This window comes from Dermacentor silvarum, chromosome 2 (genome assembly GCF_013339745.2).
Source record: "Dermacentor silvarum isolate Dsil-2018 chromosome 2, BIME_Dsil_1.4, whole genome shotgun sequence".
Taxonomy (NCBI): domain Eukaryota; kingdom Metazoa; phylum Arthropoda; class Arachnida; order Ixodida; family Ixodidae; genus Dermacentor; species Dermacentor silvarum.
The window spans coordinates 258,884,773-258,902,232 of NC_051155.1; the positions used below are offsets into that span (position 1 = coordinate 258,884,773).

Below are 17,460 nucleotides of genomic sequence, written 5' to 3' on the forward strand. Positions count from 1 at the left end.
CGGCTATTTCATTTAGGTCGCTCGTGCAGTATATTTACACTCACAAAAATCTCATGTGCTCGATGTTCATCTTCGCTTTGGTCAGAGCAGCTGCTTGTGAAAAGTTCCTCCTGTGTCTCACTGAAGCTGGCTATACCTAAACACGCACGCATCCACGATAAAGCTTTCTCTGCCCCCGCCGGGAGTCTTGCATTCATTGTCGCGCGGTGCCAGGTAAGGTGCAAACCGGATGTAGCCCGAAGCGAGGCGGCATCTGATCTGTGAGCGGACACACGAGCTCCAACACAAGCACGGTCGTCATTCCAATCGCCTTGCCTTCGTCAATCCTCACAATGTACTTGCCGTCAATACCGTGACAGTACGGCGACGGCGAGAACGTGTCCGAGAATCCGTATATATTCGCTATTGCATTGAATTGCATATCCGATGATAAGATCGGTCTCACAACATCATGACGCCCCATCCTACGATCACACGCATAATGCTGTCGTGTCATGTAGCTCTTTGAGATGACTAGAGCGCGTTCGTCACTTCACGTATACGGGGGCACAATAGTTTCCATTACGCCGCGGGAAATAAAACGGGCGAATAATGCTCGACATGACAGCTGTCTTACATCCCTAATCAGGAAACATGAAATATCGCCTTCGACTGCTGTTTGCATTGCGGAATAGCTTGGGAGCGGTGTAGTTCATAAACAGTGCATAGCATTCAAGTTGTGGCCAATGCGATTCATAAACACAAACAATAAATAACATTATACGTATCGTAGTATGACAATGAGGACAACTGTACGCATCGCATTTAGTTTTATACCATTTGAACCTCTTCACGAGTGGCTCGCTTCACATCATTCCAACATGTGCATTTGATGTGCATAATTTGTTCCTCGGCCTTTAACATGCTCAGTTTCTCATTATTTCGTCAACATGTCCAGAGAAATTAGTTTGTTTACTTTTGAATCTAGTCAATTAATAAATTTATACATGCCAGCTGAGTGTGAGTTATTGAGCATATTGATGCATAACTACTATACGCTTCCAACTTTCAGCTATCTCAAAAACACAACTGCAACATCTCTTTCTAAAATCGACTAGTAGGTATTTTCTTATATGATGCTTAGGAGATTCTTCGGTACATTCTCATGCTCATAACTTCTCTCTTCCCATCTCTCCACAGCCTCACCTGACTACCATTAAACTCATCTCGAAAATTGGCTACAGCGTATCGTTGGTCACCCTAGTCGCTGCATTCGTGATACTGGCGTCTATCAAGTAAGTCACCTTCATATCTGCGCGCCATTTTTTGCACCCTTCAATATATCTTCAATACATCTATATATATCTCCTCTTTTTGTCTAGATATAACGCAGTACGCTAATCATAGCTTCATATTTTGGTGGTTTCCAAAGGTGTCCCACATGGCATTTTTAGCGCCACAAAACGCGGCTGCTTACTTATCCAGCTTCAATAAGAAATGACGACAGTACAGTGTGACATACAAACTTCTTCGTAGGATGCTCTGAAAGTAAAGTTTCGCCCAGAATCTGGGAAACGGGGTGCAAGTTGCACTTTATCATGCCCTATGATGGTTGTCACAACGCGCGAAACCAAATGACTGCGAGAGGCAAATTACATGCAACAGTGTCACATACGTAGGGGAAATGAACAGTGAAGTTAAATCGCTATTTCGCGACATCTTCCCTAGATAAGGGGTAACGTGATATCAAGGAAAGTGTGCCCAGGCACAACGTCATCAAGAATACTGTTACAACGCATGGACAACCCTGGTCTGCCTGTGTAGAAATACACCTGCCTCACGCAATAAAGTGATGCTCGGCTGTCTACATGGTGCCGGAAGCAAGGGCGGCGGGTCGTTTTGCTGCTACCGCCAGTTGGCAATGAATTAATCTACGGACCAGCCACAAACGACCATTGCAAGAATGGCGTCGACTCTGCTACAGCCACAAAAAAAAAATGGCCGCGTATCTGCGTGCTTCGCTGCAAATGTCGTCGAAAGACGATAGTCTTCTGCCTGCCGTACTACATGAGTGCTGGTCTGATTCTGGTCTGGCCTGTTGCCTCCGGGTGCGCCTCGACTCACGATCTTGCGCTAGCCGCTCGGCTCGTTGCTCGGACGTTTCCTGGGCACGCTTGAGACGACGAGCATCGGCACGCCGGCGCTTCTCCGCTGCAATTTGGTCGTCGGTCTTTTCCCTGCGTTGTCTGGGCATGTCTTGTAGAGTGGGTTGTATTTCATCAAGCGGCCATTTATGTTTTGCCCTGCCTCAGACAGCGCTTCCTTTAGGTTGAATCGGCCGCATCTGGCTGGCATTGATAAAATTGAGGAGGCGGAATCGGCCGCATATGGCTGGCATTGATAAAATTGAGGAGGCGCTGCGTGAGACATGGACGCCATCTGGCAATACATCGGGAAACATGAGCTTGTGCAGAGGGTTTCCTTCCTCCATGGCAGAGGGCGCTCGTCGGCGCGCAGTTGGGGAAACACGAGCTTGTGCAGAGGGTTCCCTCCCTTCGTGGCAGACGTCGTTCGTCGGCGCGCATAGCATGGCATTTTCAGCGCAGCTTAAGAAACTAGGGTCTTTAGAGTTACGTATCTATGTATTTTCTATTAAAAGAACACACCTCCTAATACTTACCTAGTGATGTTGCGCCTCAGATATGCGTAATATTTACTTTTTGATCGATAACGTTCACAAGCATGAACAACCGTACCAGTTTGAGTAGTGTGGGCGGAAAGCAAGTGGTACAACTTTGGCCGGGTGGCTGAATCGGTTGACAGACAGACAAACAGACAGACAGACAGACAGACCAAATTTTCAGCGTTTAAGTTCCCCAAGAAAGACTATCGTCTTTAAAAAAGCCATCAAGGCCACTCGACACGACTGGAGGCACGTTTCATAACTGGACCGTACGGAAAAGTGAGTTTGACCTTTTGTAGCGTGAGTTACACTGGCCAAGGTTGAGCAGTTTCGCGTGGCTCCTGGAGAGCCGTGCTGCGCATGCGCGAGGAGCAGTGGCGTCACACGGCGCACAGCTGGCGCGCCGGGCGTTTGCCCGGCGTTTGCGCTGGGCGTTTGCCAGTGTGGTATAGCCACGGAGAAGGAGAGCGAAATTGCTGCTCAGCGGCGCAGAAGAGCGGAGACGCTTAGCTCATCGGATCCCGAAGTAGTTGCCTGGCAATTAGCGGTTGAGCATAGGAAGAACGAACAGAAGAAGGCTAAATGTGCTGCGGAGACACCGGAGCAAAGGGAGGAACGTCTAGCAAAGCGGCGTCGCCAGGAGACTGAGCGACGTGCCCGACCATCTCAGCAGCAGCAACAACAAGACGCCGTTGATGACGTCAAGGCTCGCCAATTGACTGACTATACGGTGAAACTTAGCGAAAGCGCCAGTGCGACTCGCACCTTCGAGACGGACTTCGTAAACAATCCGTTTGGATATGTGTGCCAGGTGTGTGAAAGACTGTGGCACATGAAAGACTTGACGCCGGTAAGTAGTGCCATGCGTGAAACGTTGAGTTTAGCGGCGCCGCCTGAGTGGGGTGAAACCGTGGCGCTGGTTTGTACAAAGTGCAAAAACTTTCTCGTTAAGCAGAAGATTCCACTCTTTAGGGTTACCAATGGGTATCGTTACCCGCCCATACCACCAGGTCTACCGGTTCTGAACGATGTGGCCGACTTAGCTCACGCTACGTATATCCTGGCATAGCCGAGCTAAGCCACTGCCAATTTTTACTACGGCGACGGGACTGACCCAGCAGCCTAAGGAAGTTCAAGCCGCAACTTTTCTGATGGCGATAGGCGGACACGCGAGTCGAGCGTGCTATAAGTTCGACAGCGAAGACCAGGAGAAATACCTCAAGATCTTAGCTAAGTTCGAGGCCCATTACAAGCAGTCTGAGAACACTAACCTTTAACGAATTTCTATTTGGCTCCAGTGACCAAGAAGCGGGAGTCCTGCGAGGTCTCGCGAGCTGATGTGAATTCGGAGAGCACGAGGAGCGGCTCATACTATGCAGAATAATTCTCCGCATCAGAGGTAAAGACTTTCAGCAGAAACTTCTCTCGGAACGCTCCTCGTTTTCAAAAGCAGTAGAAATGTGTCACGCACGGTAGCAAGCAAAAGAACAACATTCGAGAATTCCTCGCCACAACAGCCAACGCGACAGTCGCAGCAATCAAAGCGAATGCAAGTGTGGTCTTGAAAGACACCAAAATGGGAAATAATCCGGCTCAGGGTAAACGCTGCAACAACTGCGACAGAAGCGATAAAGATCAAGGTCAATGGCCGCGTAAGTAAAGCAGGTTGTTTTAGGAACTGAAGAATACTTCCTGCATGCGCTAGAAGCGTATGCTATCGCCACTGAGGATCGTTGGTAGGCGGCGATTGTTATCGCAGGTGCAGCGGTTGATTCCAAAATCGACACGGGAGCCAACGGCTGCATCGTGCCTGAGACGACTGAAAAATGTAACTACACAGCCATGCTTGACCACTTTTCGGCCGCAAGCAAACAGCTTTGCAGGTCACTTCACCTACATAGTACTAGGCTCAAAGTTGTCTAGCGGAATATTGAATCGTAACCCAGTCCGTGCCAACAACGGTGTTGCAGAATGCTTGGGACTGATACAAGGTCGATCCACATAGGTCGCGAAGCTTCGGACGAAAAGCGGTTCAGAACCAATTGTCACCAACATCAGCAAGGGTGGTTATGGTAGCAGCGATTGAAGCGCGACTATGTTTCGAGGGAATAAACACAGAGAAAGAAAAAGAAGTTTTTTAATTAAAGCGACACGCAGTTATATTCATTCAACAAGAATAAAATTCCTAATTCATTTTATATACGCATGGCGAGAAGATACAACTCTATTTTGCTTGATCATTATTAATAAATACATTTTTTCAGCGCCCACCGTGAGAGCGCCCATCGATAGCGGCAGGCGTTGACGCCGCTATCACTGCAATACAATGCAACTATTGGGAGTGCGTGGAAAGGCAGGCTCGTAAAGTTCACCTGTTACAATACGCCCCCCTCACATGTTGTGTTGTTTTGCATGTCGACATTTGTCTGAAGTAGGTGACGCGGGTAGTGTTATTGTTTCTTAACCTGTACAGTCAAAAGCAGTGAGTTGCGACCGTCAGATACTTGTTTACTTTAGTTGTTTTCGTGCGACAGCGCTGGCCGACGGGCTTGGCGTCCGACGAAAGGACGAACAATTTACGCCCAAAGCGTTCGTCGGCCTCGAAAGAAAGTATGTTCTGTGCAGCGATGCGATTTCGTCACCCTTACCGCTGACCTTTTCCTGCATCGCTTTCCGCGCTGAAAGCTCTGAACGCCCACCAAGTCGAATGGCGGGGCATTTGAATATACAGCTCTAATGGCAGGCATTCGAAAACAAATTTCGCGCCTATGAGAACAAAATGACGTCACTTCTGTTTTTAACGAATATGACGTCAAATTATTTTTTCTTCCACCGTAAGTGTTCCCTCCTCACACAGATGGTGCTAAGCCCCATGAAACGCCGATAAGCCGCCATGTTTTGAACGTATGGGCTTCTATGGAAGCTTCGCTACCAGTTTACATATACCTTGACTGATATCCCACGTACGCTCAGTCGACGCGCTGCCAAGCCAGGACCCAAGCCCTAGTTTTGATGATGTATTCCAAGGCCTTGGTCAACTGAAGGGTATTGCCTACCGATGCTCCTGGCTCGAGCTCAAGCCAGGAGCACGAGGAATCGCCAAGACAGCACGAAGGGTCGCGGATGCTCTTCAAGAACGCGTGAAACGGGAACTCGATCCATCAAATGGATCACGACCTCATCATTGCAAAGGTAACTGACCCTACTGCCTGGTCAAGCCAGATGCTCGTAGTGGTTAGAAACGACAAAGCACGCATTTGTTTAGATCCTTCGGATGTGAAGAAGGGCTTACTGAGGGAGCACTATCATATACCAACATCAAAAGCTGTAGTTCTGTGCCTGCACGGGGCAAACTACTTTTCAATATTAGATGTATCGTAAAGGTTTCGGCAAATTAGGCTAGATGAAGACAATTACTTTACATGCACTATGAGCACTCCCTATGGCCGCCACAAATGTCTACGTATGCCCTTTGTGATTGCCTCGGCCCCGGAAGTTTTTCAACTGGCGATGCACCAAGTAGTACAAGGCTTGAGTGGCGTCGCAGTTGTAATGGTTGACATTCTAGTCTGGGAAACGTCTCGAGAAGAGCATGGTAGTGGCTTTATTTGCACGCTGCAGGGAGCCCAACTTAAATCTCCATTAAAAGAAAATTTTTTTTGCAGCCCCGAATTCGCTACATGCGACAGATCCTCGCCCAAGAAGGAATGTGCATGAATCCCGGGATAGTAGAAGACATCTTGCTAATGCCACCACCAAAAACTTGTAAGGAGTTTTAATCATTCCAAGAAAAACTTGCATTCCAAGGAAAACTTGCAGCTCCTTACAAGATTTTCTTGGAATGATTCAATTCGTGGCGCGCTTCATCCTCAACATGTTCTCACTGTCCGTGCCCGTCTGGGAACTATTGAAAAAGAACACGGCATCAACACAAGAGATTGAAGAAAGCTTCCAATGCCTTCGCGCTTGTCTAACAAAGGCACCTGTTCATGCCTATTTTGATAAGGGAATACCGCTGACGTTGTCAGTGGTTGCAAGGGGTGGGGGCAGATCTTTTGCAAAACGGACATCCAATCGCCTACTTGTCACGTTCACTTACCAACGCGCAAAAGACATATGCTCTTTTCGAGAAAGAAATGCTAGCCATTGTACACGGGTGCGCAAGGTTTCAAGACTACGTCCTAGGGCAGCCACAGGTCATCGTCGAATCTTATCATCGCCCCCTAGAGTTCCCTGTGAGCGTGAATTACAAGCCAGGCAAAGAACTGTTCCTAGCGGATGCCCTGTCGCGCTTTCCGAACAGGACGGAGCTGAAAGAAGGCTCGCTAGATTTTGAAGTACATGCTCTTTCTTCGCTTCTGCCCTCCGATCGACAACTGCAGGGAATCCGTGAAGAGGTACTGAAAGAAGCAACAATGACTGAATTGCGCAGCTACTCATGCAACGAATGGCAAGCAACCGGTTTCGGAGGCCATACGCGCGTCCTCAAACTATCGCGACGAACTCCATTTCGAGGACGGTCAGAAGCAACAAATTCGTCATTGCTCCAACGAAACGACAAGAGGTATACTTCGTCTGTTACGAGCCGCACACGAGGGTGAAGAAAAATGAAGCCGGGAGCCAAAGAAATGATTTACTGGCCCGGCTTGTCAGCGGATATTGCAGCTCTCACGAAGACATGCCTGCTTTGTCAAAGGTGCAAGAGCAGGACTGCCATGTTACCTACGCTTAGTCACGATATACCTACTTTGCCGTGGCAAGTATTCGGAGTCGACCTTTTCTACCACGAAGGCGATGAGTACCTTGTTATGGTAGATTGCCATTCTTATTTTTAGAGGTCAAGCAGATGCGTCGAACAGCAGAAGCAGTGACAAACGTGTCCATGCAAATCTTCGCAACTCACGGCATGTAGCGATATGATAGATAGATATGCAACGATAGTGCCCCCCCCCCCCCCCCCCCCCCCTGTTCAATAGTGCATGCTTCCGCGTTTTTACAGCGAAGCTGTCTATGGCTAGGATCCCGGAATGTTTTTCGCGTCCGTCGACAGAAAACTGTCCTCATCAATGGCTCGTACCCCCGTAAGCAAGCAAAAACTGCATTGGCTCATAGCCCCGTAAGGCAGAGGCTACAAGCACTCAGCAGAGTGAAGTGAACAGTGCATACATTCTTTGGAATCACGCATACAACACACATAACAGCATACATTTCAATAAAGAACTAGCTCAAAACAAGCATCCCAACCACATAATTGATAAGGCGCTCGCGAAGCACGTAGCGTCCCCGTAAACGTTTCCCGGTAACGCTTACTGTTGCGCAAGCTGCCTCGGTGACGCCAGCATTCAACGTGGGGTTTGACGTCCCTGTAGCCTTTCGTATACAAAATAACCAGCCTAGGACTGATTTAATATTGTTGCAGCCCCTCTATGGGCGGCGGCGTGCTGTCAAAATTCCCACCATTACTCTAAAATAGCACTACTCTAAATCCATAAAGCATTGCATCAGCAGTTGTAGTGGTCACGGTGCTTCGCTGGACATCGCAGTGCCGGCATGGCGAGTCTTTCCACGCAGCTTTGTGCTTTTCCACAATTTCCTCACAAAGGCAGCCCAATACCACGTGCGTAACGAAGTCTATATATAGATGTTTGGGCTTCCAGACAGAATTCTTTAACTAATAGGCTCCAAACATGAAGCGTAATATTGTTTCCGTATCCTCTTGAGACGGCTACCATCAGCAGGCAGGAGCCCGCCGTTGTTCCCATTTTGCTTATTTCCTGTTATCCTAAAGTTCACGGCAAAACGCTGCCCTAGCTTCGCCACCGAGGCCATTTAGTTACGGTTGAGCGATGAAATGCACTGCGATTCATCATTTTTACGGCCAAACGCGTTTCTGAAATTTCTCTAACCCTGCGTGTGCTAGTCAGACAGGCAAGGTCATTGAGACAACGCGACAACGGCAGCGGCGGCGGCGCCGACGGCGTGCATACACCTCGAGCGTCCGTATACTTGCTACAGCAATAAAGCTTGTGCATCTAGGCATTCTATGGCGTAACATGTTACGCCCAGGGGCGCTATAACGTAAAATGATTCCAAACTGTTTTGATTCTGATTGCTGCAATCAGCCTCCATGATTGGGCAAAACATTTTCGGGCCACTCCCAACTTCGTCTGTCTGTCACGCGATGTCACGAAAACCGCGATAGCTCCCCATCTGGTATAACGTGCACACACTGATTAGGCATGATTAAACTGCACAAAGAAAAAATAATCATTCCTGATTCGACGTCTTTTCACCATTAGCCCTCTGCTATTTGTCCAATGTTTTCTGGCTACGCCCACTTCGCCTGTCTGTCACGCGACCTCACAAAACCGCGAAAACTCACCACGTCAAAGTGACGTGTACACGCAATAAAAAACGCATTAATATGCCGAACAAAACTAAAAATTTTTCTGAATAGCCACAGACTGCCCCGTTCCGAAAGGAACCGAACATGGCTGCCCGCCGATTGCTCAGGCCCTCGCTACTCGCACCTGCTGGTGAGCGTGTATTTATTTGTGCATGATACACCGTTTTGCGTGGCAGTGAAACGTTATCGAGCCCTTTCGGTACGCATACGACATCGCTCTGCCAACTCTACCTTGCTGCGGATCCGTTTTAGCGGCATTCTTATCCTTCCGTTGCACGCCGCCGCGATTTTCGACCAGCCACCGCAAGCTAAGTAAGGCGAAGCGCATCAATCGGAGAAGCCGGCACCGCCCTCTTCATGCGGTTATCTATTTTCACTGTGCTGGCTCGTGCACATCGAAACCCTCTCCACTAGAGCGTGCTCCTCGCCTCCTGTCAGCCAATTAGATGAGAAAAACCGCCGAGTGTAGACAATGTTATTGGTTTTGAAAGCGAACAAAGGTGACCTACAAACGAGGAGAGTGTTTGATTGAGTTGACAACGCTGCGGGTCACCGCCCGATGCTTGCGTCGGTGGTTACGTAAACTTCAAGTCAGGAGTTTGGAATCAGAACAGTTTGGAATCATTTTACGTTATAGCGACCCAGGATAAAGTATATCAGACTGATCCGGTCTTCACGCCCGATTCGATGTTTTGAACCGCATCTCGGTCCATTTATAGTGCGTTACTTGCTCCAACTGGAACAGAACCAGAACGAAAGGGAAACAGCTTCAACCGGAACACGACCAGAGCAGCAGGCATTTTAATGCGAACGCATTATATGCCCCATGAAGCGAAAAATCCGGCGTCCGGCGTTAACATCGATCCTATCGTACCAAAACTCGCTGGTCCAAGTGATGACGTGACGTTCTCGGCCTGCTGCGGCTCGCAGTGCGAAACAGCCACGGCGTCGGAAGGACGCCGGGGCCCACACTAACAAACCCGACCTGGCCTACTTCCAAAACTGGATGAAAGTGGATTAAGATTGGTACAAATTCGAGCAAGGTGGATTAAGGTGGAGTTTTCATTTAAGGTGATAACTTAGACAAGTCCTCATGCTTTCGCATTCAAATCACGTAGCGGTACTTAAGTGACCGTGAACTTTTATCTGTTTGAAACTATTGAAGTAACAAAGTGGGTGTTTTGTATGTAAATTGCGAAGATTACAGGGAATTCTGAGCTTTAGGATGCGAAGCGATTCGAGAGCTCAACAGTAGTGGGACCATTTTCAGGCGCCTGCGCTGCCCCCGTAACAGCCTGCACATGCATCTCTTCCTGTCCTTCATCCTGCGGGCGCTTGCATTTCTGCTCAAGGACGCACTTTTCGTTGAAGGTGTCGGACTTAGCGGGAACGTCGACTTCAATAAAGAGGTAAGCTACAACTTTTCCTTATAGGCCCAAGTACACCGCCACCCTTGCTTAAACTCAATTCGCATGTAAATAGCTGATGCTTTCACAGGCGAGGGCGGCCTTGCCACCCCTAGCGTGTTAGTTTCGTGTGGCTATAGACGGCGACAACCTAAACAGGCTCGGCTCGTAAAACACTTCACCTGTTTTCCGTGCGCTACAAAACATAGTTCCCGAGAATTGGCAATATTTTCCAACAATGGGAATGTATTTCGCAGTGTTACATTAGTATTTGATGCAAATGCCACACAATTAAAGCAAATTATTTGTAATTTCACGTAGTTAACGTACGATCAAAAAAGCTCTAGGTGGTGTCCGAATCCCACGAAGTAACGGATGGGAATTTCAGAGGACATGCTCTTGTGCAAACGCGCCATGGCTGCCACGTTTTTGACACCACCTCTTGTGCTTCACTGTGAAAGTAGAGGAGGAGGAGGAACAACTTTATTAAGAACACCAGTCAATGAACGTCGGGAGAGAAATCCTTCTCCACCGTCGCCCCTAGCCGTCGGCCGGAATACCTTGAGCCACAGCAGCAGCAAGGGCTTGACCGATGATGTCCTGCTGAACGTTGGGATCTGGGCTGCGGAGCAAAGCCTCCCAGGATTCTAGAGTGCGCGAGCTATCATGCTTAGACGGACATGTCCACACCATGTGAACCAGATTTGCTGCCTCATCACAGAATTTGCACTTTGAATCGAATACTCTTAGAGAATTGTAATTTTTATGTAATGGTTTCTTTTACAGCGAAGCCGTTAGTGAGGGTAGAAGTACTCAAAAACGTAGTGCCTCTTCTCACGGTTTTATGAAAAAGACTATATTTTGAGGAAGTGTGCGAAATGTTAGGGGTGATATGCAGGTTAATTTTGGAGTGTGTGGGCTAATTAGGAACAAATTTGCTAAGCCCTCGTTTTTGATCTGTTTAGAGGCGGGATATTGTTACGGAAGGAAAGGAGTTGTTGCTGGTCAGCTATCTTGATCACACTAACCCTACGTGTGTATATATTGTAAATACATCCACTCTATACTACCAAGATCCCCGTAACATATTGGTGAGAGGTGCTGGGTACCAAGGCTGGAAACTGAGATCCGCAGTGACGTCGCATCACCATGACTGACGGTGAGCACGCGGGATCAACGTCTTTGCCGCCTCCAACGTCCCCATCGGTTGTGGTTGTACAAGCCAAGGATCCCGGAACTTTCTGTGGGACCGATGGTGCTGACGTTGACGAGTGGCTGGCCATGTACGAACGCGTGAGTGGAGTCAACAGATGGGACCCTACGCTTATGCTTGCTAACGTGTTGTTGTACCTAAGAGGCACGGCAAAGGTGTGGTACAAAAACCACTATGAGGAGCTGACCAGCTGGCACCAATGCTAAGAGAAGCTAAAAGAGTTGTTTGGCCAACCAGCCGGCCGTAAAAATGTCGCAAAGCAGGAACTCGCCTCCCGTGCCCAGTCCCCCACAGAGTCCTATGTTTCGTATATCCAGGACGTGCTGGCGCTTTGTCGTAAAGCCGACCCCAACATGACTGAAGCTGAGAAGGTCGGGCACGTGCTGAAGGGAATCGCTGACGACGCCTTTAATCTGCTCATGTGCAAAGGCTGTTCTTCAGTTGATGCTATCGTCAAAGAGTGCCGACAATTCGAGCAGGCCAAAAGCCGCCGCGTCCTGCAACCATTCGCCAGACTCCCCAATACTGCCGCAACGTCGACGTGTGAAGATTAGCCCACACAGCAGCATGCGGCGCCATCAGAGGACGTAGGGCGAATCGTTCGACGTGAAATGGAAGCGATGGCGCCAGCAGCTTTCTCTTCGCGTAGCACTGACGCTACCCCACTTTCAGTTCCGCTCGTTCAAGCCATCGTTCGCCAGGAACTTAAAAACATTGCTTTACATTCTGTCTGTGCTGTCGCCAACCCCAGAGCCAACGAACACCCTTCTACTCTGTTTGATCAACCGCGACGCTTCTCTCCGCGTTATCGCAACCCGACTGAGTGGAGAACTGCGGACGACCAGCCGATATGTTTCACCTGTCGCCGTATTGGTCATGTCGCCCGATGCTGTCGCAACTCGTGGCCCTCAACACCTCGCACGCCGACCAACCTGAACCGTTTTGATGGAAATAAATGCCCGTCGTGTTTCGCCCTCCGTCGAGTCTAACGATGCCGACAACTCTGCCAGGACACGTGGTACAGTCGCTCACCATCGCCTCGCGGACACCAGTCTCGTTCACCACGAACACGTCGCCCATGTTCCCGTTCGCCGCAGCCACGTCGCCTTTCGTCCCCTGTGGCTTTCGACCGCGTTCTTTCGGAAAACTAAGAACTGCAGCCTTCGGAGGTGGTGCTGCTTTGACAACTACTGCAGCAAATCATCTGTCTGTGCCCACAAAGAGAAGTATAATTGACGTCAAAGTAGACGGCGTACATGTCCGAGCACTCGTCGACACTGGAGCCCGCATATTTGTGATGAGTGCTAGCCTACGTAGACGTTTAAAGAAGGTCATCACCCCAGCAGCTGCACAAGTGCTTCGTGTGGCCGACGGTGGCGTGGTGGTTGTTCTCGGAATGCGTACTCTGCGTTTAAGTATAGCCGGCCGCCCTACTTCTGTTCTCTAAGCTGTGATCGACAACTGCCCTCACGACGTTATCCTTGGGTTGGACTTTTTATCCAACCATTATGCTCTCATCGACTGCGCAAACCGGCGTCCTTCAGTTGGAACTGCCTCAACGCGCCGATGCTCCAAGCACCGTGCCGCCACCCGCGCCTGTGCTCGCTTCAAGATGTGCGTCTGTCACCCGAGGTAGTCACTTACGTCGCTTCGACCGCACAGGTTCCTGACGGTGAATATGTGCTTCGCCCCATCGTCGACGTGCTTTTAAACCGAAACGTTGCTGTTCCGCATACGCTGATCACGGTTACAAATAATGACGCCGTTCTCCCGCTTCTGAACTTCTGCCTGTGCCCTCAAGTGCTTCCGGCCGGCATTTTCTTGGCCAGCGTTTCTAGTACGTCCGAATTTGACATTGAGAGTATGGATGCCGAGAGTGGATTATTAGCACCAATTGCAGCTCAAAGCTCTATAGTTCTTTCAATGGATGACTTCGCCAAAATGTTTGCACCTGACCTCTCCTCTGCTCAGGCCAAGGACCTCCGTCTCCTGCTCGAATCGTAGAGTGACATCTTTGATTTCGGCGACCGCCCTTTCGGCCAAACATCTGTTGTTCACCACCGTATGAACACTGGAGACATGAATCCTATTCGTCGGCATCCCTATCGCGTATCACATGCTGAACGTAGAGTAATCCAATCAGAAATGGACAAAATGCTCCGCAAAGGGGTCATCGAACCATCAGCCGTCCTTGGGCTTCGCCAGTCGTCCTTGGTGAAGAAAAAGGATGGTACCTGGCATTTTTGGCGTCGACTATCGCCATTTAAACAAAATCACCGCGAAGGACGTCTACCCATTACCACGCATCGATGACGCCTTGGACTGCTTGCATGGAGCTACATACTTCTCGTCCATTGATCTTCGATCCGGCTACTGGCAGATTCTGTTGATGAAATGAACCGCAAGAAGACTGCCTTCATAACACCTGATGGTTTATATCAGTTCAAAGTAATGCCCTTTGGCCTAATGAAATGCTCCTGCGACATTTGAACGAATGATTGACTCTCTTCTGCGAGGCTACAAATGGACCACCTGTCTTTGTTAGCTTGAACGACCGCTATTGTGTTTTCTCCCACGTTTAGCAGCCCACATTACGCGACTCGCTGCAATTCTTGCGGTCTTCCGAAAAGCCGGCCTTCAGCTGAACTCAACGAAATGTCAATTCGGGCGCCGTCAGATTACCGTGTTGGACATCTCGTAACGCAACTGGTGTACAACCAGATCCGGATAAAGTTCGCCGCCGTCGCAGTTTCCCTGTGCCTCGTTCTGCTTCTGACGTGCGCTGCTTCGTCGGCCTGTGTTTCTTACTTTCGACGTTTCTTCAAAACTTCGCCGACGTTGCTCGCCCTTTGACATATCTTCTTTACTTTGACATATCTTCTAAAGAAGAACACGCCTTTCTCGTAGGGCCCGGGGCAGGCTCACGCGTTCGCCGCTCTCATCGGCTTTCTGACCACCCCTCCCATACTTGCCCACTTTGATCCATCTGCACCGACCGAAGTCCCACTGATGCCAGCGGCCACGGCATCGGTGCTGTCCTCGCCTAGCAGCAGAATGGTACCCGAGTGCGTGATTAGCTTACTCCATCCGCCTGCTGTCACCTTCGGTGAGAGGAATTACTACTCCATCAACCGCGCGTGAGTGCTTGGCTTTAGTGTGGGCTGTCGCCAGTTCCGGCCATATTTCTACGGCCGCACGTTTTTCCGGTCATTACAGACCCCCTTGCCCTCTGCTGGCTGTCTTCCCTCCGGGACCCGACAGGACGGCTTGGTCGCTGGGGGCTTTACGGCTCTTCTTTTATTGTCATCTACAAGTCTGGACATCTGCACAAGGACGCTGACTGCCTCTCTCGTCATCCCGTGGATCCTCCTGATCCTGTTGCACATTATCCGGAGACCTGCGTGTTGGCTTCACTGACATGTGAATGAACAACATCGCGGCGAGTCCTTGCAGGCCTATCATCGCCAGAGTGCAATCTGGCAGCAACCGACGGCCCGTGCCGCATGTTCGTGCTGCACGACAGCATCCTCTACCACCGCAATATCAACCTTGAGGGCCCTGAGTTTCTCCTTGTCCTTCCTCGTCATCTGCGATCCATCGTTCTCGAACAACTTCACGATGCACCAACGGCGGGACACTTTGAGTTTCGCGCACATACGACCGCGTACGACGTCCGTGGTTCTTCTAGCCGGGACTCTACCGCGCTGTGCGTCGTTATGTCCGCAACTTGCGAACTGTGTCAGCGCCGGAAAAAAACCTCCCCTGCCACATGTCGGATGACTCCATCAATTTAAGTTCCCTCTAAACCTTTCTATCGCGTAGGCCTTGACCTGCTTGGCCCTTTTCCAACGACGACTAGAGGGAATAAGTGGATCGCCGTCGCTACCGATTACGCGACACGCTACGCGATAACCAAGGCGTTTCGACTAGTTGCGCGCGAACTGACGTCGCAGATTTTCCTCCTCCATGACGTCATCCTCCACCACGGTGCACCTAGGCAGTTACTTACCGACCGCAGCCGCTCGTTCTTGTCTCGAGTTGTTGACGACCTCCTCCGCTCTTGTGCCACAGAGCATAAGCTGTCCACCGCCTACCACCCACAAACGAACGGTCCTTACGGAACGTCTCAACTCGAACGCTCACAGAGATGATGCCGATGTACGTCTCCAATGATCACCGCGACTGGACGCCACACTGGCCTACGTGACATTCGCGTATAACTCGTCCAGACATGACACCGCAGGATATTCCCCCTTTTATCTTTGTATGGTCGCGACCCTACATTGCCATTTGACACCATCCTACCTTCTGTGCCAGCGTGTTACAACTGAATACGCTCGTGAAGTCATCAATCGCGCTCACATGGCGCGTCAAGTCGCCCCGATCTCATCTATTGGCATCGCAGGATATACAAAAAGAGCGGTATGATCGGCGCCATCGCGATGTTAAGTTCGCCCCAGGTGCTTGGGTCACCGGCGTCGGTCGTGTCGGTCTCTCCCAGAAGCTTCTGTGAAGGCCCTGTGTAGCTCTCTCGCTACACAGTGCCTTATGAAGTCCTACGTCAAGTTAACGACGTCCATTACGAGATGTCGCCGTTACAGTTTGATCCGTCCTCAGTCCGACGGCAGTTGACGATCGTGCACGTTTCGCGGTTGAAGCCATACTTCGCTCGCAGTTCTTCGCCCGACATGCGCCGAGACGGCGCTTCAGCACCCTGGGGTCCTGTTACGGATAGGAGAAAAGAAAAGAAGATCGAGAGACACTGGCTGCTGCGTGTTGTTGCTTGTCAGCTATCTTGACCACACTAACCCTACTTGTGTATTATTCTAAATACATCCAGTCTAGACTCCCACATCCCCGTAACAATATTAAACGCTTATAAAGTTTATCCGCTGCCACCTGGGAAGACCAAACATGGCAGCAATGTTATATTTAGAAAAAAAACAGGACCGTGTTATGCGTGACACATACCAAAAGTTCGAAGTGTGCAAATTATTTTGCATGATTTGAAAGTATTTACTCCGTTCTCCTTTTCTCCTCCCTGTTTTCATGCTCTATTCGAGGCGATGTAGTTAGTGTTCCCGGTCTTCTCGGTGAACTATGAGAGGCATGTTGTCTAAATTTCGTTGAAGCACGCAGCTTGTTGGTGGGCAATGTGCGATACTAATGTTCGTTTAGTCTATGAAGGTTAATTGCCGCCTATGTGGAAATGACTTACTTAAAGGGATACGGACACAAAAGTTGCGGGTGGTTTTTTGCGTCGGAACAAAAGTTGGACTGTTGAAAATGACAAATACAACAAGCTGCTTTGAAAAAAAAGGACGAGAAACATCTTTTTTTTTTTTTTTATGCGATTTCTGTTGCACCTTGCCTCCAAGCGGCCGCCGGCAGAAGCTGAAATTTCACGTCAAGACACCCCCCGCGCGCGCGGCCAAGGTCGACCACAGCCGTCGCAGTGTTTCCGGGGTGTCGGTCCCTTGCAGCGTTTGTTTAACCCCTTTCGGCGATCTTCGCACGTGGTCCGTCCGAAACATTATGCCCGTCGGTGCTCCACACAGGTGGTGCGTCTTACATGCGCCTTCCCGCTGTCGTCGCTCGGTATTGACGCGTTCGTCGCGGCGGAAGGAAATGCCCAGAAATTGCTGTTATAACATCATCGTCGGTCGTGACACGCCGTCGCACACGTTTCCCAGAGACGAGAAGGTGCGTAAAGTTTGGATACCTGCCTGTTAGTCATCACGCACAGCCTGGAGACCTCTAAAAATGACTTCAT

The 17,460-nt window shown here is 49.8% G+C and overlaps 1 protein-coding gene across 12 annotated transcripts in view; it reads left to right on the forward strand.

Annotated features, from left to right (window-relative positions):
* Positions 1-17,460, forward strand: part of LOC119440814 (parathyroid hormone/parathyroid hormone-related peptide receptor-like) — a 1,097,515-nt gene that overhangs the window by 627,410 nt on the left and 452,645 nt on the right. For 9 of the 12 annotated variants that reach the window (XM_049662649.1, XM_049662651.1, XM_037705691.2 and 6 more), the window contains exons 5-6: positions 1,180-1,274; positions 10,339-10,477. The exons of 2 other annotated variants lie outside the window; for them this stretch is intronic. In XM_049662649.1, the coding sequence (XP_049518606.1) occupies positions 1,180-1,274; positions 10,339-10,477 (234 nt within the window). The remainder of the gene's footprint in view (positions 1-1,179; positions 1,275-10,338; positions 10,478-17,460) is intronic. One more of the 12 variants, XM_049662643.1, reaches the window with a different exon arrangement.